The sequence below is a fragment of the Alosa alosa genome, chromosome 1 (genome assembly GCF_017589495.1).
Source record: "Alosa alosa isolate M-15738 ecotype Scorff River chromosome 1, AALO_Geno_1.1, whole genome shotgun sequence".
NCBI classification, from domain to species: domain Eukaryota; kingdom Metazoa; phylum Chordata; class Actinopteri; order Clupeiformes; family Clupeidae; genus Alosa; species Alosa alosa.
In genome coordinates this window covers 25,984,766-26,009,640 of record NC_063189.1, presented here as the reverse complement: position 1 = coordinate 26,009,640, position 24,875 = coordinate 25,984,766, and the positions used below count along the sequence as shown (strand labels likewise).

The following is a 24,875-nucleotide window of genomic DNA, read 5'->3' as shown; positions in this document are numbered from 1 at the left end:
CTCAATAGCGGCAAAGTTGTGGAGTTGTGGGTAATGCAACCCCAGGACACAGGAGAGGTCATTGGAGAGATTGGATTTGATAACAGTGATGGACGGGGGAGATGATGCGAGTGGACATCTGATTACTTACTTTAGGATTACTTAACAGATAGTGATACTCAAGACCTGAGATCTGCTGTGGTTGCACTGTAATTTAGTCTTGAGAAATGACCTCCTGACAGTATCAGTCAGACAGTGTTTCAAGAATGAACATGCCACTCCCATCACCACGAGAGACCAGCTCCAACTTCTAGGGTGGGATTGTGCAGGTGTTCATGAGCCACGATAAAACTCATCAGATCCAGTAGGCCTAGGCTATGGTCATCTCCATTGGGCTATTTCACGCTATTTTGTCCATTATTTATGCCTCTCGTCTTTTTTGACCATGGTAAGATTTTCTATGACACTGGGGGGAGTTCAGCTATGTCAGCATCTTCCTGAAATCTGAGGCGTTGCTCAACTACAGGCTCTTTTTTGGAAACAATTGTTTAACATTTTCTCATTATCTTAGCGCGTTATTGTGTAAGGTCATAATTCATCTGTGGATATGTCTGCCAGCAAGTTGAACGTTAAGCAGAAAACTTCCCCCTTAGCTCAAACAAGGATAGGGTTTCTGCATCTCGTAAAAGTCATATATTATTCAGACTGGATAGGGGCGCTCCTCGAAAGTCACAGAGGTGTTGGAGTGAAGGGGTTGCACAAACGCTTCTCAATCCACTGCGAGGGCTGACGCAGAGAAGAAGATTGGTGGTCCATGAGGGAGCTTTTGAAGAGGAGGCCCATGATCGCTGGCAGAGAGCGGGGTAAGTGTGGCAGTTTCCTGGAGTGAACTTTGACGGACGTCAGATCCTGCATTTCCTAGAAATAATCTACTGCTCCTTTGTTTGAGAAAAGAAAGAGACAGCTTGTGGATTTTCAGAGTTACAACTCACAAGCTATTAGCTAACTTGGATAACATATTTGACATTTATAGAGTGACAATCCAGAACATTACACGAACAGCCATGAATTATTCGCTACATTCCAAATGTTTCCAGATGAATGCAATTTAAAGTCAGATTGTAATTCTTTTTTTTAATCTGGGAAATGGCGACAATAATAAATTAACAAATGCCTTATGCAATGTCCTTGGGAGTTTCTTCTATTTTTACTCGAGAGGTAGTCCTACTTCAGAGACTCGTTTGGGGTTGTGAATCTGTCTCTCTTCAGGGCCAGGGCCAGGACGCTATGCTCTGCCTCCCACAATTGGTTACATTGGCCATGACTACACCAAGCCCAGCAGCCCGGCCTATTCGTTCCACAGCCGCATGAGCAGCAATAGTGAGTGACTTCACCTCCAGTGACATAACAGGCCAGCCGGGATCCTCTTGACTTGAGTGCTATTTATATAAGGGCACGTTCCCAGACAAAGATAATGGGACCTGCCTTCAAAAGGGAATTGAGATTTGTACTCTTGGTGTATCTGCCTGTCTGATTTAGCCCATTATTTCTAAATATAAATGGGATGGAAGCTGAGAAATAGAGGTCTCTAATACACTCAGATCCACTAGAGGTCAGCAGAGATTTTGCCTATTAAAATACAAATTATGTCATACTCAAGTTATATATTAAGGGCAAGCAGGTATATTGCAATGGATTCTCAAAGCAAAAACCTATCAGCAGTTGTGCAGTTGGGGAGGAGGAGTGGAATGTGACCCTTTAAAATGTAGGTGTCTTAGTGTTGGACAATGGCCCTTGGATATGCCTAGTTTGGAGAGTTAGGAGAAGTTCACATTTATCAGGGGATATTTCTAGCCAGGCCTCTGAATATCACTAACATATAAATAGGCTACTGTTTACAGTTGAATAACAGTGTGATTTGTACTTTGTAGTGGTGTCTGTGGATTCCAGCCCTGGTCCTCAGTATCACATCGATGCGAAGATGACACGCTTCGGTCGAAATGCCACGCCTTCCTACTCTATGCTGGGCAGGAAGAAGAGATCAGGTTAGATGGCTTTCACCAACTATGGCCTCGTCATGTTGTATCGAGCATCTGAAAGTTATTTTGTGACACTAGATTAATTCCAAGTGCTTCCTTGAGTCTTCATTAAGTCAGTGCTCTAGTTTGTCTGTCACTCTCACTCTAGGTCTGGTTCACTCCATTGAACTACATGGAATCTTAGACATCAATCCTTGAAAGCTTATTATTTTATTATGAACTAATATGTTATTATTAAATGTGTCATTGTACTTTATTCTTTAAGTGACAATATTATCATTTGGCTTTTACAGGGTTTTTTCCAACTGCTTACACACTTAATCTTTGCTTGTCAAGTTGTCACACAATTTTCTACCTAACACACAAACATCTAATAGGAAGAAACACAACCTATCAAAATGCCACACTTATTCGCCACTTATTCACACTCAGTCCTCAATGGGCAAACACTCATTACTTTACTGAACACCATCCAATCATTGCCTTAGTATAGGTATAGACCCTTTCAATCTGTTCCTAGAGAATTTCCGGTTGAAATGTTCAGAACCAATGCAGATACTTTGAAATGAAAATGACACACACACCACACACACAGACACACACACACACACACACACACACACACACACGCACACAGAAATATGTTTTCTTTCAAAAGCAAAGTAATTTGATAGTAGTCAGTCATTTCTGTCTTTGGCAAAATCAGCTTTGTGATGTATTTTGCTTCCTTCCTTTGCTTCGCTATTTTTGGTTTCAATATTGCTTGCATGTTTACAGTGTATTTCAACTTCTCTCTGTAGATGACTTTCACTCTTGTATGGAAGTATACATATAAAGCCCATGAAAGACAGAAGAGCTTTAGGTTTTGAGCAACAGTGTGTTTATGATGTATCCAAATGTCATATTATGACAAAAGTAATAATAATGTAAGGCGAATGTTTGCTTGTAGTTGGCAAATTCTTTGTGTTTATGACATTTTCAATGTTGTGTGTCACTTTGCTGGAGATTTTAGGCATTTTGCATTTTGTGTGAGCAATTGTGGGTTTTGTGTGTAGAGTTTTGAAAAATAGATTTTTGAAAATATGTGTAAACAGTTGTAAAAAAGTCTAATCATGGCACATGTGGTCAAGCAAAAACAGTAAATTGTCCATCCACCCCCCAGCCTCTGACAGTCCATTTTTTTCTCTGCTAAAGATGACCTGTTCCAGACTCCAGGCCCAGGAGCCTACAGCCCGGAGAAAGCCCCCCCTGTGAACCTCCATCGCAGACCTCCATCCTATTCCATCGGCTCACGCACACGCTACCGCGCCACCGACACCGTGCCCGCACCTAACTCTTACACCCTGCCCTCTCTCCTGGGCGCCCGGGCGCCCAGCACGCCAGCCAGCCCCAGCTACTCCATATTGGGCCGCAGGAAAACAGGCGCCCCGTCAGAGGACCTCGCCATGACGCCGGGCCCTGGGAAGTACAACAGCACGGACCCCAGCATCTACCTGAAGCGCCAGCCCTCGTTCTCCATGCAGAGCCGCACGTCCATCCCTAACGACGCCACCTGCAAGCCCGGTCCGGGCACGCATCATTCGGAGAAGGTGGTTGCGCACCTGCCACGGCCACCCTCCTTCTCCATGGGCATCCGGCATTCAGAGTTTGTCACCCCACTGGTGGTAGATGTGTTAGATTGAGACGACTATGAATAGGAAGGTGTTGTCAAATGAGTCTCATTCAAGTTGTCAGAGGTAACTTCATAGGGACTTGATGTCTCTGTGTTTACAATGTGTACTATAAAACAATCTCCTGGAGAGGGCTGCCTGTGTGTGCAATAAGACAAGTTGCGGTCCCTCAGTTACAGTTTTCAATTGCTTACACACTAAATCTTTGTTTGTCACACAATTTTTGAAACCTGTCACTCAAATACCATAACCCCACATAAAATCTGCAAAACCATACACTAATTCTCAGTCTTTGACCAGTTTTCAGTTTCATAAAACACTTTTTGCAAAACATCATATTATGACAAAAGTGTTTATAATGTGAGGTGAATGCTTGCTTTAAAGATGTGTTTTTGACATTTTGAATGTTGTAATTTTACATATAGTGGGTTTTGTGTGTAGAGTTTTTAAAAATAGACACATATTTTTGAAAATGTGTGTAAACAGTTGTAAAAAACTGTATATTCTGTTTAGGAACAAGCCAAGTTCTCTTACATGAACTTAAGCCATAGTGTGGCATTTGCATTGGACTCATACATTTTTGCAGTTAAGATCATATGCTTTAATTTATATTGTGGGTTTATTTAATGTAAATATAATAATTATTATGGGTCATCATCATCACCTTCTTCCTCATCATTTTATTATTGTTATAATTAGTAGTAGCAGCATTATTTGTAGTGGTATTATGTGATTAGCAAGATTCCAACAGTGCCCTCCTTTATAAAACACTGAATTCTGCATGTGCAGCACTGCTCCTGGGCTAGCTGGCTAGTGCTAGTGCACAATAACACTCACTGGCTGACTCCATTCACTTCCTTTTCCAGAGCCCAGGCCCTCATGGGCAGACACCTGAAAGTGGTAGGTGCGCCCCTTTGTAAACCTGTCCAGATTGATCGGGAGCGATTCAGCGCCATGTACCGGTACCTGCAAACAAGATATTAATTGATCACATCCCAGGAACAAAAGGAGCACATATAGGTAGATACCTTTCATTGACTCAGGTTCCTGACATTAACCATACTAAATGTGTGAATCCAGAAAGAATACATGTAATGACTACTAAATGACAATGACTACTAAAACAAACTTAATATAAAAGGCTTACATATACGGTTGGCTTATGGTAACTACCGGTACTCTGTCTTGCTTTTATTTATGCATTCTGCTCCATGATCCTTTAACATAGGTCAGTTCATGTATGCACACAAAGAAACCATAAATGTAAATCAACAAACAACAATAAATATTATAGTTGTGGTATTTACTGTAGCTCCAAAGCGACATTCAAATAACAAAAATACAATAGTTAAATTTAACAGTAAACTATTTAAAAAGTTGGTAAGACTACACCAAGGAGAACAGCAATAATACACAAAAAATGTCAATTCAATCAATAGCCTAATGAAAATAAATAAATACTATAATATACAAACGATAACGCATAAGAAATGCTTAATAAACTTAATAAACATGTGTACTCACCTTAGTGTGTCCTTGTCCTTGATTGTTACCCCAGTAGTACCTGACTATGTACATGAGAGGGAAATGCTGGGGCTCTGGCCAGGATGGGGGATGATTCCACTCCAACACCTGCCTCCCTTGCTTCACCACCACCCTCACATTCACTGGAGGATCTGGCTTCACTGTAGTAGCAAACACCAGCAACATATAAATACTATCACCAAATGGGGAAGGTTACTACTACACCAAGACCACCAAGACATACAGTGTTAAGTGACTGACAAAAAGTTTTGCAAACAAGTCATTCTGATACAATTTCTATGTTTTTGTTCCAGAAATGTTGGCATTGGTAGCCCTACAGAGCTTTGTATTTGCCAACAATACTCCTGATTAAAACTGAAAGACTACCTTCACATAGCCAGCAGGTATCAGACACAAAACAAAAATGATGGAAATGAACAGAAGGATGAAAATGTTGCTACATAAATGAGTTAGGACATCAAATCTAATGCACTGATCACTGCTCTGTAACCTCTCAAGGTTTTGTAAGTCTTAGGGAAATTAAATATTACACATATGTATTAATCTATTCTGGTATAACAAGCAGCATCTCAACATGGTACTTCATTAGTTGGTACTTCATGGTACTTCATTACTCTAATATGAGAGTATATATACTTATACTTACTTACTTATACATTAAACAGCAATTAGGTTTCATGTTGAGTTTAACTAAGCCTCAAGCAGTGAGTCTACCTAACCAACCTAAGTATAAGTGTAAGTATATATACTCTTTTGATCCTGTGAGGGAAATTTGGTCTCTGCATTTATCCCAATCCGTGAATTAGTGAAACACACTGCACACAGTGAACACACAGTGAGGTGAAGCACACACTAATCCCGGCGCAGTGAGCTGCCTGCAACAGCGGCGCTCGGGGAGCAGTGAGGGGTTAGGTGCCTTGCTCAAGGGCACTTCAGCCTGGTTTAAGTACTAAGACCACAATGGTCAAAATAAGCATCATTGCAGTAATATCACAGACTCACCATTTTCCTCCAGGTCAAATTCCATTGGTTTTGTGGCATTGCCAAGAGCATTGATGGCTGTGATATAAACAATGTAGGGTCTGTTGGCGAGGATCTGAAGGTTCTTCATTTCACAGAGAATGTCAGGAGACTTAGGGATAATATGGCAGGGGTAGGTCACACCATAGTCCCTATCTCTGAGAGATAAAAAGAAGAAATAAATCATAGCCATATACAATACTATAACCATCTTCACACACACAAATAAACAGAAACTCCATATATTTTGTACACAATTTATTCATGCTGCCATTATGTAACATCATCACATAATTTCAGAAACTGATATTTCATGCAATTGCTTCCTACCTGTAGGTGATGATATGCTGTGTTGGTAAATAGGTTTCTGTCATCTGTGACCATGTGCACAAGGCCTTCAAAGGATAACTGGGAGCCCAGCATCTGATGTCTGGTGGAGATGGAGGATCTGCAGGGAATAGATGTGTGACTAATGATTTTCATTTAGATACATGAGAATCTTTGTGGTTAAGAACTCGTCAATGAAGATAACATCTGAGAAATAAACATCAATGAAAGCACATACAATGTGTTTGTTTGTACACACACACACACACACACACACACACACACACACACACACACACACACACACACACACACACACACACACACACACACACACACACACACACACACACTCATACGTACTCACACATGTAGAGCCCTAACTCTCCAAACCATTTCCAGAAGCACTCAAGCTCACTTGACAAACAAACTCACAGCCAGGCTTCAGGTGGACCTGCTGGATGACAGCTCCTCTGCTGAGACTGTGGCACGTGTAGATGCCACGGTCTTCCAGCCGGGTGCTGTTGAGATGCAACAGAGTGCTGGACACGACCTGCGACCCATTTAGTGTCCACTCCACTGGCTCTCCACCTGCAACACCTTCACACAGCACTTTCACTTCGGAACCCACCTCCACATACACATCTGGGAAACACAGTCAACAAAAGAGAGCCAAAGAGTGAGAGCAGAACAGTGAACCTTCTTTTTTTAATGAACTGGACACGCACTGTGTTTAAAATGACTGTTTGCGGTAATCGAACGGTAATGATTCTTGATTCTGGATTCTTTAACTTAAGCAAGACAAATAGGAAGGAGTTAAATTGTAAAGCAAATGAAATGTCTCACCCTTGATGGGTTGGTCATTGAGTAGTTGAGTTGATGAGTCCTGACAGCACCCCGTACTAAAAGTAATGAAAGCAATACAAGCACATACGTAGCACCAACTGTACATCCTGGGTTTGAAAAGCTGGGTTTATACTATATATATATATATATATATAAATATGGAATATGGTAGGAGACGTGGCTCACCATAACAGAAACAAAACTTGTCTGTCTGATGATGATGGTTAAACAAAAAGGACCCTCTTGCATTACCAGGTTAATCATTAGAAATTAAGTCAATTTTGGGGTCAATGCAACAGGGGTCAGACTGAGCCAACTGAGGTGACTGACAATTTCCTCATAAACAGATAAATAAATACAGCTCCAAAAACATATTTTTGTTTTTCTTAAACTAAAAGCCTGGCTGAAACTTTTCCTCGTTTAGATACAACAGCTCCTTTTATTAATCAGGATCTGAAGGGACCAATTAAAATAATTTGTGAACATTAAGAGGCTTTTAAAGCTTGTTGACTTTTGACAATGTTCGCTGTAATGTCTGGAAGTGGGTGTTACACAAAAAACAGGATGGCCTAACCTGCTCAACTGCAGAAACAAACATGTGCAAGTATCTGTGTTGGTTTTGAACGTTTCAAACGGAAATCCTCTAGGAACAGATTGAAAGGGTCTGTATGGATAAGGTCTGGCAGGACTGGATTCACAGCTGCTGACTGTGTCTTTTGCTGTTTACATATTCATGATTCACTTGTAATTGATTTCAGAGGATGTACATGAACTATTCAAAGGTGTCTATTTACATTTGAGATCTACAAAACTGCAATACATTTTACATTTGTGATAACAATAAGAATGTCAACAAATTGTGACATCATCCCTGTAATTTGAATTTAATCAGATCTGAACAAGAGACCTTGAGGACAATAAGACCTCCTTGCCATAACACAAGGTGCATCAGTGTTAACAAACACTGTAGTCACATGCTATAGGTATACACCTCTATGCTTAAAAGCCCCTCAACAACATACCAGTGAGTATGTTTCCATGGTAGCCCATGTGCTATGAAGAGGGCTTTGTGAAACAAACCCCAAATTGCCTAGTGTGGAGAGGTGTTTGTGTCCCTTGAGAGGCATCATGAGTTTACTCATCAGGTGTATGGGATTTCTCTCCTTTCTGCTGCTTCTCTCCTCGAGCCAATATAACCTGTTCGCTTGGGTGAATCACACAAATGTGCACAAGGCTCTACTGGACATGCTTCATAACAATAACAGCAAGGCTATCCCAACGCGCCCTGGAGATGAAGGTGCCAGGGTCTTCTGGGCCACGTGGATGCCTTTCCCATTGTCACAGGAACCAGACGAGCAGATGGACTGGTGGGCACCCATCCTGCAAGTCCTGAGAATCCACAACCTTAAAGGCTGGACAGAGAAGGAGAAAGGGCTAATTGACCATGCCTGGGAGAAATTCTGGATGATGTTCAAACACACAGACCCTGTAAAGGACATGAAGCAGATCACTTTGAAAAGAAGGAAGTCTAAAATCTCACCACCCTCAAAGATATCCTCAGGATTCAGCTGGCACTGGTTTATTGTATTTGTTATAGCTTACATCTGGAAGGTGAGATAATATAAGGTCAATTAAAATGTATGCAATCTTCACTGATTGGGTAACAGTCACCACACATTGATGTTACACACCGGACTAAGTGACTATATTGTTTACAGTAGTAATTCACGCTTGTTTGGCCCATTTTTTTTTATCTGTATGTTTCCAACAGTTGAGAGGAAGAATCACCAGTAGTGAAATAACAATAGAGAGTCTCTCTGAGCAACTCAATACACAGACTCATGACCTGGAGAAGATGCTGGAGCTGCTACAGCAGATGCAGGAAAGTCTGGACCACCTGGAGAATCGCTATAATGCCATTAGCCAAACCAGAAGGAGGAGGAGCAGGGCACAGCAAGTTACACAGATTGCCTTTTCTGATTCATCGATATCCTCAGACTGAGACTTCCCCCTCTGGAGCGGTGCTTTTTAGCCCTAAGACAAAGAGGCATGAGCCTCAGTGAATGTCTTTTTCCTCCTGTCACTACTACAATTCAGTTCAGATTCTCAGTAAGCTGTGGTTAATGTTATAAATAATGATAATAAAAAAAATAAAAAAATATTGAAAGAGCACTATCCAGACTAGTTACCTTTGCCAACGTTTCTCTGTCATTGAAATATTCTGGTAGGCCATGGTTTACCAGTGACAAACCTGTAAATTATTCGGAGAAAGTGGTAACCCTCCTAATGAAGAGACCTGTTGAGGTTTGCACTTTCTGTACGTCCTTCTATTTAACATTTAACATTCTATTTAACATTTGAGAATGTCCTGACAATTTTACAGCTGGTTTTAATGTGGTTGGTGTTTATTGCCCTCTAGCGTGAGGTAATAGCTATTGCCACGACTTGCGTATAGTGGGCTACCATCAGAAATTGACAGCTGCCAGTGCATAGAGACTTTGATGTAGACCTAGCTGTTTTATAACTTCCCTTTAAAATTGTATCTTTAAATGATGATTTGTTTGTCATTCTATGTATCAATGTGAATCTGTATAAGTGTTGTCTAGCTCTATGTAACTTATGGCTCCTAAATGCAAGACAAATTCCCCCTTGGGGCAATAAAGGTTTCATTTATTAATGTATCTTTAAATGAATTATGAATTTACCATAGGTGGGTAGGCCAACAGTAGCCTAAATTTCACAAAATGTTTTATGAATTGGCCAACGCCCCCAAAAAAAAAAAAAAAAAAGTTAAATAAAAACAAAACAATAAACAATAACAAGTTAAGAAATCTAATCAATATTGTTGCTTGTCCTTTTCTTTGACAATATTTCCCAAGTGCCTAGCTTTAGGCCGCACAGGAAACGACAAGTGCAGTGTGGCACACCTGCCCTGCATGCTTGATTTGTCAAACAGTCACACTTTTTTCGTCGTTTGTCTCTCAAAGATGGATATTCGGTCAGTATCAAACGTAAATAAACTATTATGTCAATAATCGGCGCAAAGTGATAGCACTGATAGAGCCTGCAAAACGGTTAAATTCTACCGACTTACTGCAAAGTATTAGGATAGCCTACTCATCCACATTAGCCAACCATAAAGTTAGCTAATCTAGCTTCTAACCATACTTTTCAAGAGAAAACATGCACGTTTGTAAATTGCACTCTTACATAGCCTAACTTGTCCACCCAATAACTTAAGTTTTTGTAATCACTAAATGTGTGTTTTAATTTACCCGTATACTTCATAGCTGCTTGTAATGAACTTGATAGCCTACATTGACTGCTGATGTCCTGCTTTTTTCTGAATAGCAACTACTTCACTGGGGCTCGCGATTCATATGATGGACAGCTAGCTAAAGATTACCACGCAATCCACAAGCATCTAAGGAGAAGTCTCCACAGCATTCCCCCTCCTCCACCCCGCGCCTCAGGGCTGGACTTCCTTCCTGATGCAGAGAATCAACAGTTCACCTACTTGATTGGTCTGGAGGTGATTGTGCAGGAACGATTGACAGAGACACAGAATGTCTCCCCTAAGCAAAGGAAACATAAAGCCAAAGGTATGCACCATTGGCAATAACAGGAATAGGTCTGGGGCTAATTTGGAAATGGGATAAGAAACTTACACTTGTGGCATAATTACCCCTGCTACATCAATGACAATAGTGTGTGTCCATATTTTTGCTGTGCACTGTTAAAATAGTGATTTCATATTGTGACAGGTGCTTTGAGAAAGAAGAAGGCTCCTCCTCACAATGACCCAAAGACCTGTGATCAATGTTCGACTGATTTCACCTGTCGATGGTGGTGTGTGACGATGAGAACAGACAGAGGTGAAGTCCAGTTGTGTGATCATTGCAAGACCTCCAAGGACAAGAAGGCCATAGTGCAGGCCCACACGTCTAAGATGGAGGAGGCCTTTTCCCATGCCAAGCAGATGAAGCTAGAGGCCAAGCAGCGACTCCTGCAGGGTCGGACACAGGCCATGCAGCTACCTCAGTGCAGTCAGAGGATATAGATTGGTGTGCTCAAACACAGTAAGAATTACTGTGAACATAATTGTAGTTTCTTACATGTAAGCCACATTAACTTTGTAAGATAATGTTTATACAGAATGCACTCTTATCTTGTTGAGATATTTCTGATGATGTTCTTGTTAAGATGTGTGTGGTGATGTTATGAGACCACTTCATTATTTTATGTTGCATAAATCCTCATAACCTTAAAACAACCATGTCTGGGTTGGGTTTTTGCACATTGCACCTATTATCCTTGTGACTGTGTGTTATCTTTAAAAATAATTTTGTTAAGAGAGGAAATTACTATAGCTCATAACCCTGGCTGTTTTTTGTTAAATTGGATATTATTTATTATTTGTATGAATAGTAATGAAGTAACAAGTGATGCATTTGATGACATAGGATGGAATGATTTTATAAAAGTTATAAGATGGCGTTTTGTCCCTTACCTGTCTTTGCTGATGTTGTGAAGCTATGGAAATATATTATTAAATATTTTGTGCATTCAAAAATGGTTGTGTTATTTACAGGGTTGGGTAATGGATCACATGTAATCTGGACTACATAATCAGATTACAAAAATGAAGGAACTATAATCAGCCCATATTACAATAAAAAAAATGTGTAAGCAGATTACAGTTACTTGATTACATTTTATCATGCAAAAAATGCAACTTTTGTTTATGATGGCTAGCCTAACTAATGTTTTAATTTGACAAGCAGCCCATTCGTTTGTCCACTAGATGTCACGATCATCCAATTGCCTGTGTAGTTTCTTGACAAGAAAACAGAAAAGGGTCCAAATCAAAGCCCAAGATGGAGGAGCCATAGACCCATTCCAGACTGGGAAAATGCGTTCAAGGCTACTTGGTAATTTGCCAATAGGCCTACTGAACGCATCTGAATTAAAGACTGGAAAATAAGAATGTGCATGTTGTGTAGAAGAAATTAATTACATGTTTTGGGCAATCCTGTTGATTATGTTAGGCTACTGATTACAAAAATGCAATGCAATGTATTAGTCAGTAATAGATTACATTTCAAAGTAATCTGACCCAAACCTGGTTATTTACACTGTATGATGACTTTTAGCCTACAGGGAAAACCGAGCTACAGTATAACAGATTTCAGCATCATGCACTAACGCATAGCCCATTGGTACACCAAATGTAGGTAAGAAGAGTTTTATATCTGCCTCTTTACACACTAACTGCTGAGGGGAGTATCTGACAGCATCAGGCCAAGTCCTATAGCAATAGGTCCATGAATCATTGTAATGCTCCTATCAGTCAAATCAATCAATTTATGCATGCAACATGGTCTCAATACACTATACAAATATAAAAGAAAATAACAAATAGCCTAGTAGTAGGCCTAGAATATATAGAAATAGTAAAGAATATAGAAACAACAAACAATGAAACAATGCCATCCTGTAGGCCTGTATACATGAAAAATATATTGAAATATATTTTTAAGTGTCAAAAATATATTAGGCTATTGGGCCGATTTTAAATAGTTACATATATTTCAAAAATATATTTCAAAACTAATTTAGTTGTGTATGGGATTTGAACAACAATAAAACAATGCAGTGTCAGTAGGCTCTCTGTTCCTATCCTTGAAGGCCCTCTTCTTTCTTTTCAGCAGCTGTTAAGAGCTCATCAATGTTACCATTGCTTTTAATATATATCCACTTGTAAATACGTGTGTTTATGAGTCTGGTTTGAAGAAATTCTAATTCTACTTACACAGTGATTTGGATAAATTCCCACGTTAATGCATTTCACATAAAGAACTCATGTTCCCAGGAAACACTTCGTTACCAGGAAGTGGTCAACGTGGTGCTGTTTCAGTCAGGATATGACGTTACACTTCACTGTCAACATGCAAGATGGCGTCGCATCACAGGCAAAACGCAGCTGGTCGGAGAAAAGTTCAGGTAAAATTGGATTGCTGTTCATTTCAAATTAGTTCCTGTAAATACGCAAGGACAGGACTTATGCTGCTTGGCGTTTATTCTATTTGGCTGAAGTGGTATGGCGATTCCGTTAAATGTATTGAGTAGATGCATGGCAAAGGGATGAGAAAGAAAGCTAGAGCAGGTTCCCCACTTTAATCAGTGCAGCTTCGTGCGCAAGGGGCTCATCCGTGCTAACAGGCGAGCTAATGAGCTAACAGACAACAATCTTAAAGGCATACATCTTAAGTTATCCGTTTGTTTGTTTTTCTGTCAAAACCTGAGTCAGCACTCAGTCGAACTGGTTGCCATTGAATGTGAAAACACCATAGCATCCCTTGTCCTACCAACGAAGATCTGCCTGCCTGTTGCAGTTATCAAATCAGAATTCGGCAAGGTTGTATTGAACTTTGTATTGAGACGAAATGCGAATTATTGAAGAGCATTTGTTTTAGTAGTTCTACGCAATTTACGATGAATTGTCAATGGACCACTATTTGGACCCACTGCTTTGTGAGTAGTAATAGAAAGTAAATGCATGCATTGTGAATTCTTGCATTATCTGGCCTCTTAGGTGTCGTATGTCATCCGAGATGAGGTCGAGAAATACAATCGCAATGGGGTAAATGCACTACAGCTAGACCCCACCCTGAACCGACTTTTCACGGCAGGAAGGGACTCTATCATTAGGATATGGAGTGTCAATCAGCACAAGGTATGCCCTCCTTTCAGACATCATGCACAATGTCATATCTTTATTTTACCATATAAGCATGCCAGTCTTGTGGAAGGTCTCGGTCAAAATCACTCTCATTTCAGCAGGACCCCTATATAGCTTCAATGGAGCACCACACAGATTGGGTCAACGATATCGTTCTCTGTTGTAATGGAAAGACTTGTGAGTGAAAGCATCATCATTATCTGCCATCACATCATAGACAGTGTGACTACACTATAACTGCAGGTGTTAGTGATACATATGAGAATAGCATTTGAGATTTAGTCAAACAGATCTTTGCTGTCATGTGCTGCTCTCATATGTATGAATGTTGTTTTCATGCAGTGATATCCGCCTCTTCAGACACCACAGTGAAGGTGTGGAACGCACACAAAGGCTTCTGCATGTCAACGTTACGGACCCACAAGGTTGTATTTCAATGGTAGTAACTGCACAGATACAAAAATATAGCAGTTATATCAGCAATTTAAAGCTCAGTTGCCTCTTGATGCTAATCTTTTCATAAATATAAGTTGTGCAAATCCTTTAACTCATGAAATCATGGAAATGCTTTTAAAACAGAAATGAACAGTAGCGTAGCTGTATGACCATAGTAATTAGCTCACCTCATGTCCAAATATGTCCTTCTGTGTAATGTGATACATTTGGATGTATATGTGCTGCTATATGATGTGTGATGCATGGTGTTTCATGGCACAGGACTATGTTAAAGCCTTAGCATATGCCAAGGATAAAGAACTGGTGGCCTCAGCTGGACTGGACCGGCAGATCTTCCTCTGGGACGTCAACACCCTCACAGCGCTCACCGCCTCCAACAACACGGTCACCAGTGAGCAGCTCTTTATCCTGGCCTCGCCTCTCTGCCTGTTATACACACTTGATCCTTGCACCCATTAAGTGCACCTTAAAATAGTACTTTTGTGACAAAGTAGACAGTAGTCATTCCTGAGTGGTGCTAGCAGTTTATCTTCAACCCTCAAGCTCTCTCTGTCCTTTTATACTCACTTCCTCCCTCAGGCCATCCTTAAAAATATTCTTGTTTGCAGTAACAGCCAAAAAAATAAAAAAAATGGGTCGGTAGGTAGGTCAATATTTTTTTTTTTCAAGATTCAAAGTAAAAAAAAAAAATACAATTTTGGTCATGGTGATTACGTAGGTATGAATTTAAACAATTGTGCATATTGTGACGTAACTGACTGGGTCCTCAACCCGTGCCTTCAGGCGCATCACTGCAAACCTCAATCTGATGCAGGTTATGTAGACCAGCCTTTCTCAAACTTCTTTGACCTGAGGCCCAGTCATGGCAGACTTTGGGGCCATAGGGCTCATCTACACGTACCCAACCCCACTCCCTCCAAATCAAATTGTCATTATCATTATCACAATCATTATTATGCCTAGATTGTTATACATGCACTTTCACTTAAATATTTTGTGACATGCACATCAGAGGACTGTTTTAGTAATGTAAGATATAATTAGTTTCATTACTTTTGCATGGTTGCATGATGCTTGCATAAGAAAATAAATACTTCTCAAAACAGCAACAATTATATGGGTGCTATTGTTTTGGGATGTTTCCCTCATGCAAGCATCATACATTGGTATGGAGAAAAAAAATACATGTTTTTTTAATGAAGTTTAATTTGAATGCCTGAATGTAAGGATTCAGGAAACACAATACCAGCTTTTTTGGCGAGCAGATAGGCGTAAATCACTGATCTGTTGATCTATAACAGAAAGAAAGAAGGCTACAATAGCTTTTGGCCACGTTATATTCAAATTTGACTATACAATACTCAGTGCTATACAGTGTATTATACAGTCTCTGCTCTGTTTCTATGGAAGTTCCAAAAATCAACGTTGTTCTATCAAGTGTCGTTAAACAATTAAATAGCATTCAACAGGTTGAAGCGAAGCTTTGATACCAACGTTATTGATTATTTTCAGTTTCTCTCATGGCGCCTGTATTGAATGAACGCTCATACCACCATTTTATTGTATGGCTACATGTTTAATGGCATCGATAGCAGAAACCTTTGTTTTCTTTTTTTGTCGGTCCGCGGTATCTTCATCAACTTCGCAGCAAATTATCAGACGAAGCACCGGGCCTAATTTCACTCCACGACTCCGCGGACCATCAGTCTCCACTTAGCGGACCCATATTTTGAGAAATACTGAATAGACCACAACCAATTTCAATCAATTCTTCAACACGGTCACCGTTAGACTAGAGGGGAGAAGGGATGGGAAAAGATCTGGGCACACTTCTTCCAGAACTTCGTGCCAAGTAATGAGCGTTGTCGAGATGTTTGTGTGAATGAAACGAAGCGTATAGGCCATAGTGTGACATGCGTAAACCAATGGTGTACAGATGACGCCACAGGGTTTTATTTAAGAGAGCCTACGTTTGTATGTAGGCAATTTATATTCACAATACTTAGGCCTACTAAAATAAATAGTATTTTATTTGTATTGGTTGTTTAGAGTAAAAAAAAAATCGGTCGGTCTTAACGCAAGTTTACACCCGGCAAGTCGGTCGGACTAAAAGGGGAAAAAAATAAATATGTGGGTCGGTTCTAAATTGACAGGGTCGGTCGGGTTAAGGCAAACGAAAATATTTTTAAGGATGGCCTCAGTATGGTTCCTCCTGGTGTTGTAGTGTTCAGAATTCATTCTTTCACCCCTAGTATTCACCCTTTGGATACAAATACACATGACTTAAAGTTCTCAGGCACTGTACCAAGATTCAGGCATAGGTCAGGCCATTTGACATTTAAAAATAGGTTCTGTAATAGTATTTTAATTTTAATTTCTGACATCAGAGAAATTAAAGTTGTATTACAAATGGCTTACTCATACTCATGTGTCTTGACTTTGCTCTTGATTCAGCCTCTTCCCTAAGTGGAAACAAAGACTCCATCTACAGTCTTGCCATGAATCAGATGGGAACGGTCATTGTGTCTGGCTCTACAGAAAAGGTTTGACAGCTGATTTGTTCACTTTGGAGTAATTAAATGAAAACAAAAGAGCCATGTACAACTACAGTATCTGCCATCTGATCACATAATATAAGGCAATGACAGAATAGCTTTCATTAAATCTGATGTGTTCAGGTGTTAAGGGTGTGGGATCCCCGTACCTGTGCAAAACTCATGAAGCTGAAGGGACACACAGACAATGTGAAGACATTACTGCTCAACAGAGATGGCACTCAGGCAAGTACTTCTGCAGCACATTGCTACCAGAGCTCATAGATCCAAAAACCCACTCTGCTTTGTTGCTGGTAATAGTGTTATTGAAATTAAGATTATGCTATCTTATCTCGACTCATGTCTATACCACTGAACCCATTTTGTCTTGTTTCCCTGTGTTGTGCAGTGTCTTTCTGGTAGTTCAGACGGCGCCATCCGACTGTGGTCTCTGGGCCAGCAGAGATGCATCGCCACCTACAGGTTTCATGACGAGGGGGTGTGGGCCTTGCAGGCCAACGAAGCCTTCACGCATGTCTATTCTGGTGGCCGTGACCGCAAGATCTACTGCACAGACCTGCGCAACCCTGACCTCAGAGTACTCATCTGTGAGGAGAAGGCCTCTGTGTTGAGGGTACGTGAGGGATGACTGAGAGAGGGTTTGTTGTCTCAGATACTTATTTGCAATTGAATGAATAGTCGCTGGAATAGGCAGATACCAACCAGTTATGATAAAGATAAAGTAATGCTTATCATTGTTCTTTAAAGGAGTCATGACGTACTCTTTTAAAATATTTTATAACATTTTATAACAGTCTGCAATATTTAAAAAAAGCCTTAGCTATTTTGTCCTCATTATGATCTAGCATACTGATTTTGCAGCTGTGCTTTTATTTTGATGTAAAAATGTACATTTATAATTGGCTTTGCTCTAATTGACCAGCATCTTTAGGCTTCTTCCAGGTGTATTTCTAGACTGTGGATTGCTATGTCTCCATTTAATTTATTGATTAAGATTAGATCAGATTCAAGCAGTTTCTATGTAGAAACCATGCACTTTCTAATTGGCCCATTCTCTATGACCATTTCATTTCAATGGCCATTTAAAGCAAACAAGGGAACAGTTCTCTTTGAAAAGACTGGTACATCCCTAGTCACAACAACATATCTTATTTCAAAGCCATCAAGATTTTTTTTTTCTGGAGCATGGCTCCTTTAATCAGCTCTGGAACTGGAACATTAGAATAACTGATTCTGAACTGAAATAGACAACTATACAACTTCTATTAGAATCAGTTAAGACACAAAATCAGCACAGAAGGGGGGTGTTTGAACTTCTCAAGGGATCAGTTAAATGAAAATGAAACCTCTCTCTTCTCTGCATGCTGTCCTTCTCTAGATGGAGCTGGACAGGTCAGCTGACCCTCCTCCTGCCCTCTGGGTCTGTACCACCAAGTCATCAGTCAACAAATGGGTAAGCATTCTAGAATGATCTTAATTATCTGCAGAATGTGAGGATAGTGTGAAGTCCATTTTTAAGTAAAGATATGGTGAAAGCAAAAGCAGTGGTGCTGTCATGTTCAAATGTCCTTGCCAAGCACCACTTTATGATGCAATGAATATATTCACAATCAGACTGACCATTGTAATCATTGAAAGTTAAGTTAAGTGCTGTATGAGTAAAGCAATGTTTCTCTGAGTGTTATGTCTATGAACTGACTATGTCTTCTCCTCCCTATATCAGTCACTGAAGGGAATGAACAACTTCAGAGTTTCTGGTGACTATGACAACGACTGCAGCGCCCCCCTGACCCCACTATGTGTCCAGTCTGAACAGGCCATCAAAGGTAAGGTAGTGTAGTGGGAGGGACTGCATGCAACCGTCAGCCATGTCCTCCACACAATGGACTACTTACTAATCACAATTTCACAGTGGTGGACGAAGTACACAGATCCTGTACTTGACTGAAAGTAGAGATGCACATGGTCAAATGTTACTCCAGTGAAAGTAAAAGTTTACATTTCCACTTGAGTGTACAAAAGTACTTGCCTTCAAATGTACTTAAGTATCGAAAGTAAAAGTCCTGAAATGTATTATGATTAATACAGTTGCATTTACTATTGTTGAAATGATTTGGCACAGACATGCAGTCATTGAGCCTTTCTCCTCCATTCAAGGACAAAATCAGCTAATAATTGCTGTATGTAGAAAGAACTAAAAACAAACTAATGTGATCTCTAATCGTATTGCTTTCACAATCGTAGATACTTCAAAGTAACATTTTAACATTTTTATTTGTTGAATGCTTTATACTTTCGGACCAAATCAAGATGTTCCCTTTTGTGTTTGATAGTGTCAGATTGTCTATCATTGTCTATCATTTGCTTTATGGCGTCAAGAGGCTAGTTATGGTAACATCAATATTGTGAAAAGGGGTCAACAAGGTACAGTAAATAGTGGATATGACAATAACATAGGTTAGGCAAGACCATTATTTAAAGCCTAGCTCTCTTAATAGAAAATATACATGTAAGTACACATGTATTTGGACAGTCTTTTTTCCAAAAGGAACTTCAGCTGTACTTCAGCTGTCACAAAATGTAGTGGAGTAAAAAGTAAGATATTTGGCCTTGAAATGTACTGGAGTAAAAGTAAAAAGTTTAACAAAATTGAAATACTGAAGTAAAGTACAGATACATGAAAAAGCGACTTAAGTACAGTAATTGAGTATGTGCTCAAGTAATGTCCACCACTGCAATTTCAGATAGAAAATTGAATACAAAATGGCATGTTGTACATACCAACAAAGTTTTCACAAGCTTCTTGTACTATTTCTGTATAAATAGACACTGATGGGTTTTATCAGAATGTGATTCTTGTGTATGTGTATTTGTGTGTGCCAGGTGGTGCCAGCATTGTTCAGTGTCATATACTGAATGACAAGAGGCACATCCTCACCAAAGACACCAATAACAACGTGGCATACTGGGACGTCCTCAAGGTAAGTGGAGGAGGGAAGGAATCTGTTTGCACGTCAAAGTGACACACAAAATAGTATTGCTGACAATTCCTCTATCTGACTTTTGTGTGATGTGTTTGCTAGGCTTGTAAAGGTGAAGACCTTGGTAAAGTGGAGTTTGATGAAGAGGTTAAAAAACGATTTAAGATGGTTTATGTCCCAAACTGGTTCTCAGTTGATCTCAAGACAGGGGTAAGAATATTTTTGTCATTAAGTTATTTTATTTGAATTGTTGCATTGCTACTGTTACACTAGCCTTAATGTAAGAATGGCAATATGTATTTGTATACTTTACATTAGATAAGTATTGAATATTACAAAGGAAATTATTCATAGTTTTAATCTGTCAGTATACAATGCTAATCTGAGAAGATACATTGATTAGAATTAATGTTAGGTAAAGCTCTAATGGACATAAAGAGTGGATTTTTCACGTGTGGTAGATGCTGACCATAACACTGGATGAAAGTGACTGCTTTGCTGCCTGGGTCTCTGCCAAGGACGCAGGTTTCTCAAGTTCAGATGGCTCTGACCCAAAATGTAGGTCTACCGTACATGCCTGTCGCTTGTCATAAACCTTTACCTAAACCTTAGTATTTCTTTTGAAAATGGAAAGTATTGAAAATATAACAGCATAAAAGCCATGCTAAAAAACGAAACTGGTTTACCTGCTTATTTTTTTCTCTCTCTCTCTCTCTCTCTCTCTCTCTCTCTCTCTCTAGTGAACCTGGGTGGACTGCTGCTGCAGGCCCTGCTAGAGTTCTGGCCCAGGACCCACATCAGCTCCATGGATGAAGAAGACAATGACGTGCACCATGGTAACGCCCTGCACCCTACACACCCACACTCTGCTGTTGCGGCGGTCACTCTTAGGGCAAGAGTTTTCAATCTGAAGCCCATGTGATGAATATAACACGATGGGGGCCACAGTGGCATCCTTAAACTGGATTAACAAAACACGTTGACACATATTAAAGCACAGTGAATCATATTTATTAGACACTAAATGAAAATTAGTGAATTTGTTGAATTGAATTAATTTAGTTAACTAAACACAGGTATCTTTCATTATACTGTCCATGATGGGATTGCACTTTGCTTAGTTGTGAGGGTTTAAACTGAGGCTGACAGACATCTTGAAATTGAAAAATGATAATGAACAGCCATTCATCAATGGCACAAGTGGTCATCTAGTGGTCATCTGATCATGCCGTGCCCATAATTTTTTTGAACTGAATCTATCCTCTCTCTCTCTAGTGAATGGGGAGCAGGAGAGTCGGATGCAGAAAGGCAATGGCTACTTCCAGGTTCCTCCGCACACACCGGTCATCTTCGGGGAGGCTGGGGGGAGGACTCTGTTCAGGTGTGTGTTACACCTCTATGTCATTACCCTGTATCCCTCAGTCCACTCATCACTGATGCAGTCTTCGCAATAGTTGAATGTTACATTATTTTGTCTTTACAACTCAAAAAGAAGACTTAGGTTAGGAAATAGGTTAGGTTGAACATATAACGTGATCTTAAACATGCATGGAACAGCTGTAACATTTTTTAACAAAAACTAAGCAAAACATAGCATCTGCTAACTGTATGGTACCCATGTCATTGGCTATGCCAAACGAGCCTCATCACTAATCAGCCACCTTGGCATTCTTCCTTCTTCAGGTTATTGTGTCGAGACTCAGGGGGAGAAACTGAGTCTATGCTGCTCAATGAGACGGTCCCTCAGTGGGTGATTGACATCACTGTAGATGTAGGTGTCCTTTCACTGCCTGATTAAAACAAGTGTTTATTTACAAACATCATAATCATTTGCCCTACACTGACTTGAAGACCCCTACTAAGAAATTGTTCTTAAATGGTTTGATTTAGCAAGACTCATGCTCTGATGACACCACTAACAGGAGTCTGTTACACTGTTCTTCTCATCTTTACAGAAAAACATGCCAAAATTCAACAAAATCCCCTTCTACCTCCAGCCACATTCATCTTCAGGCGCAAAAACACTGAAGAAGTGGGTAGAATTCAAATTACTTTTATGACCACTGCTCAGTTTAACTTCATTAATAATAATAATAATAATAATAATAATAATTATTATTATTATTAAAACAAAATTGGGATAAAATCTTTGGAGACACAGGCGTGATGTGCTTGGAAATTTTGACTGCCTCATGGGTATTGTGTGTTGTGCTGTAGGGACCGTCTGTCAGCCAGCGACATGCTGCAGGTGAGGAAGGTGATGGAGCATGTCTACGAGAAGATCATCAACCTGGACACGGAGTCCCAGACCACCAGCTCCTCAACCAATGACAAGGCGGGAGAGCAAGAGAAGGAGGAGGACGTGGCCATGGTGGCCGAGGAGAAGATCGAGCTCATGTGCCAGGACCAGGTCTGTGAATGGAGCGCCATCTAGTGTTACATCAGAGACATTCTTTGTTTATCGCAATGGGAGTTAAAGGGACACCAGGCAAGCCTGATGCTTTTTCTCTACGAAACTCCCCCTCGCTCGGTCTGAAGCTCTTTTCTTTTTCTTTGTGTCTTCCGTCAAGGGTTTTCGCTGCTTCTTCGCCGGCTCTGCCATTATACACACGTTTGCAACAATCTCTAGCGTTTTAAGTTAGCCTGCCTCTGTGCTGTAAACTGATCCTGCTTCGGGTCGGGCGGGTAGGGATACACCGAACTTGCAAGTGGGATTTTCTTCCTACAGGCAGTAGGGGCGGGCGAGAGAGCCTTCATTCGCCCCGTAATGAGTCATTTAACCATATACCGACTTACGAAGATGATTAATTAACACGAAAACGTTGCCTGGTGTCCCTTTAACTGTGTAGTTGCCTTTGCTCATGTCAAGCAAACAAATGTGAAAAAAATGTGCAATAATTTGAGACATTATGAAGGGAACATTTTTGATGGTTGGTGAAAGAATTGTCATTGGTGGCATGTTTCCAGAGGTTAGAAATCAATCTCTTCTCCTCCCTGTCTCTGTCAGGTGTTGGATCCCAATATGGACCTGCGAACAGTCAAACATTTTATCTGGAAGAGTGGCGGTGACCTGACTCTTCACTACAAGCAGAAGCCCACGTGAGAGGCCTCAGAAGGACACTGAAGGGACCTGCATGGCTTTCCACCACACACACACACACACACACACACACACATATATATATATACATACATATATATATATATATATATATATATATATATATATATATATATATATATATACACACACACACACACACAACCAACCCCACTATACTTTGCCTTCATCCTTGCACTGGCCAATGTGAACACTTACCAGAGAGCTTCCTCAGTGATGGAGAAACTTCTGGAAAGTTTCTACCTGTTGGCCAGGAGACATTCACTGTGGGGGAACTGAGCCATCGACATGTTCAGCAGAGAGAATTCTCAGACTGAAATACAAACATCCTTTAACCTCTTAATTTTATCCTTTTAACCCACCTCCTCTTTTTTTAAAACCTTTTTTTGCCCTCCCCTTGTTTATATTGTAAGTATTTTCAGTTGGATGTCAGTGTTGGTTTTTTGCAGGACCATTGCTCACTCTGTAATGTGGACCACTGTGTGCAAGGAGGTGTCTACATTTCCGCCACATTCCTGGGCCTGGCTCTCGTTTGACCAGATCAAGCCACCGCGGCTTCATTTTAGACCAGCGTAAAGTTTGACGATCATTGTTATGTTGGGCTCTTGGCCTTTTTTCCCAGTATCAGTGGTCATGGAAGACATTCACAATTCTTTTTTCTCATCTTTCTCTTTTTAGTTTTTTTTTTTCTTTTCAGTTTTTTGTATGATTGTGTACAGCACACTTTTTCTTTTTTTCTTATGAACATTCTCTAAGTTATTCATTTGTTTTCTGGAATTTATTACTTTTATTACTACAGTATAGTATAAGGAATGAACTTAAAACCTACCAAGAGACAAATGAAGGTAGGAAGAAAGGCACTGACAAACACACACTGCATCACACACACACAGAAAGTATTTAGCATTAGTGCACTCAAAACACTCCAGTTGGATGACCGGAATGTTGTAGACCAGTTAATCAGTAATCATGATTGGTTGATTGATTGCTGCCTACTGAATGACATTACTGTATATTTGTAAATCAAAGTCAGTTTAAGTCAAAGACAAGATCTTAAAAGGACAATGTTGAGCTAGTTCCTGAGAGGGACTATGTGATGAGCATTACATTTGTAACAAATAAAGGAGTCTTATAAATAAATCATTGGTTTTATGTTATGTTTTAAGCATATTTTAAGCAAGTTTTGCTCAGTCCACGGGGATTCAGGTTGGAGTTCAACCTGAGGTGTTTTCCCAAACAACCCACTCTCCTCTCTCTCACTCATTTCTTAATGTCTCTTCACGGTCTAATAGAGCGCCTCCAACCCCACAAAAAAGACATTCTTTATGTTGATCTTGATTTTAGCATACAAGTGGGTGAAGTGTTCCTTACTGGTCAGCTCCATGGAGCTTTTCATGCTCAGGCTTTTTCTGAAGAGCCTTTAGCCTTTCTGTTGTGCATTGCGGTGTCTTACGTTTTCAGTGGAAAAACACATTTTGTAAAAAAAAGACACCAGAGATCTTTCTTTCCATAGACAGACTGTATAAGAATGCTATTTATAGATCGTTGATCCTTACCAGTAAGATAGTACTTAACTAAACACCAAGAAACTGAA

At 40.1% G+C, this 24,875-nt stretch overlaps 5 protein-coding genes across 6 annotated transcripts; 4 read left to right on the top strand and 1 right to left on the bottom strand.

The window, feature by feature from the left end:
* Nucleotides 1-1,061: 1,061 nt before the first annotated feature.
* On the top strand, nucleotides 1,062-4,077 carry odf3l2a (outer dense fiber of sperm tails 3-like 2a). Its single transcript, XM_048257242.1, has 3 exons — nucleotides 1,062-1,359; nucleotides 1,911-2,024; nucleotides 3,213-4,077. Exons 1-3 carry the CDS (start codon nucleotides 1,347-1,349, stop codon nucleotides 3,698-3,700), a joined length of 615 nt encoding a protein of 204 aa, XP_048113199.1. The 5' UTR covers nucleotides 1,062-1,346; the 3' UTR covers nucleotides 3,701-4,077.
* A 216-nt stretch (nucleotides 4,078-4,293) lies between these two features.
* Nucleotides 4,294-7,641, bottom strand: ebi3 (Epstein-Barr virus induced 3; the record flags this gene model as incomplete). The annotated part of the gene is made up of 7 exons (XM_048248380.1): nucleotides 4,294-4,654; nucleotides 5,213-5,373; nucleotides 6,236-6,411; nucleotides 6,584-6,701; nucleotides 7,016-7,225; nucleotides 7,427-7,482; nucleotides 7,613-7,641. Coding segments are annotated over 7 exons (900 nt in total), but the record flags the coding sequence as incomplete, so codon positions are not given.
* Nucleotides 7,642-8,339: 698 nt separating this feature from the next.
* LOC125304504 lies at nucleotides 8,340-9,555 on the top strand. The gene is made up of 2 exons (XM_048258810.1): nucleotides 8,340-9,037; nucleotides 9,198-9,555. Exons 1-2 carry the CDS (start codon nucleotides 8,555-8,557, stop codon nucleotides 9,426-9,428), a joined length of 714 nt encoding a protein of 237 aa, XP_048114767.1. The 5' UTR covers nucleotides 8,340-8,554; the 3' UTR covers nucleotides 9,429-9,555.
* A 754-nt stretch (nucleotides 9,556-10,309) lies between these two features.
* Nucleotides 10,310-11,917, top strand: LOC125304507 (transcriptional repressor p66 alpha-like). The gene is made up of 3 exons (XM_048258826.1): nucleotides 10,310-10,424; nucleotides 10,778-11,028; nucleotides 11,191-11,917. Exons 1-3 carry the CDS (start codon nucleotides 10,363-10,365, stop codon nucleotides 11,484-11,486), a joined length of 609 nt encoding a protein of 202 aa, XP_048114783.1. The 5' UTR covers nucleotides 10,310-10,362; the 3' UTR covers nucleotides 11,487-11,917.
* A 1,427-nt stretch (nucleotides 11,918-13,344) lies between these two features.
* wdr48b (WD repeat domain 48b) lies at nucleotides 13,345-24,421 on the top strand. 2 transcript variants are annotated; one of them, XM_048263486.1, is made up of 20 exons: nucleotides 13,345-13,429; nucleotides 14,022-14,162; nucleotides 14,270-14,345; nucleotides 14,511-14,593; nucleotides 14,886-15,015; nucleotides 17,079-17,167; nucleotides 17,303-17,404; nucleotides 17,568-17,792; nucleotides 18,558-18,632; nucleotides 18,903-19,005; nucleotides 20,063-20,160; nucleotides 20,263-20,370; nucleotides 20,622-20,718; nucleotides 20,901-20,996; nucleotides 21,436-21,541; nucleotides 21,844-21,931; nucleotides 22,116-22,192; nucleotides 22,378-22,570; nucleotides 23,168-23,330; nucleotides 23,425-24,421. In XM_048263486.1, the coding sequence occupies exons 1-19, from the start codon at nucleotides 13,382-13,384 to the stop codon at nucleotides 23,261-23,263; spliced, it is 2,031 nt and encodes a 676-aa protein (XP_048119443.1). In that variant the 5' UTR covers nucleotides 13,345-13,381; the 3' UTR covers nucleotides 23,264-23,330; nucleotides 23,425-24,421. The 2 variants fall into 2 exon arrangements, with proteins under 2 accessions (XP_048119443.1, XP_048119436.1); XM_048263479.1 differs by lacking the exon at nucleotides 23,425-24,421 and having other exon boundaries at nucleotides 14,267-14,345; nucleotides 23,168-23,336.
* The last annotated feature ends 454 nt before the right edge of the window (nucleotides 24,422-24,875 follow it).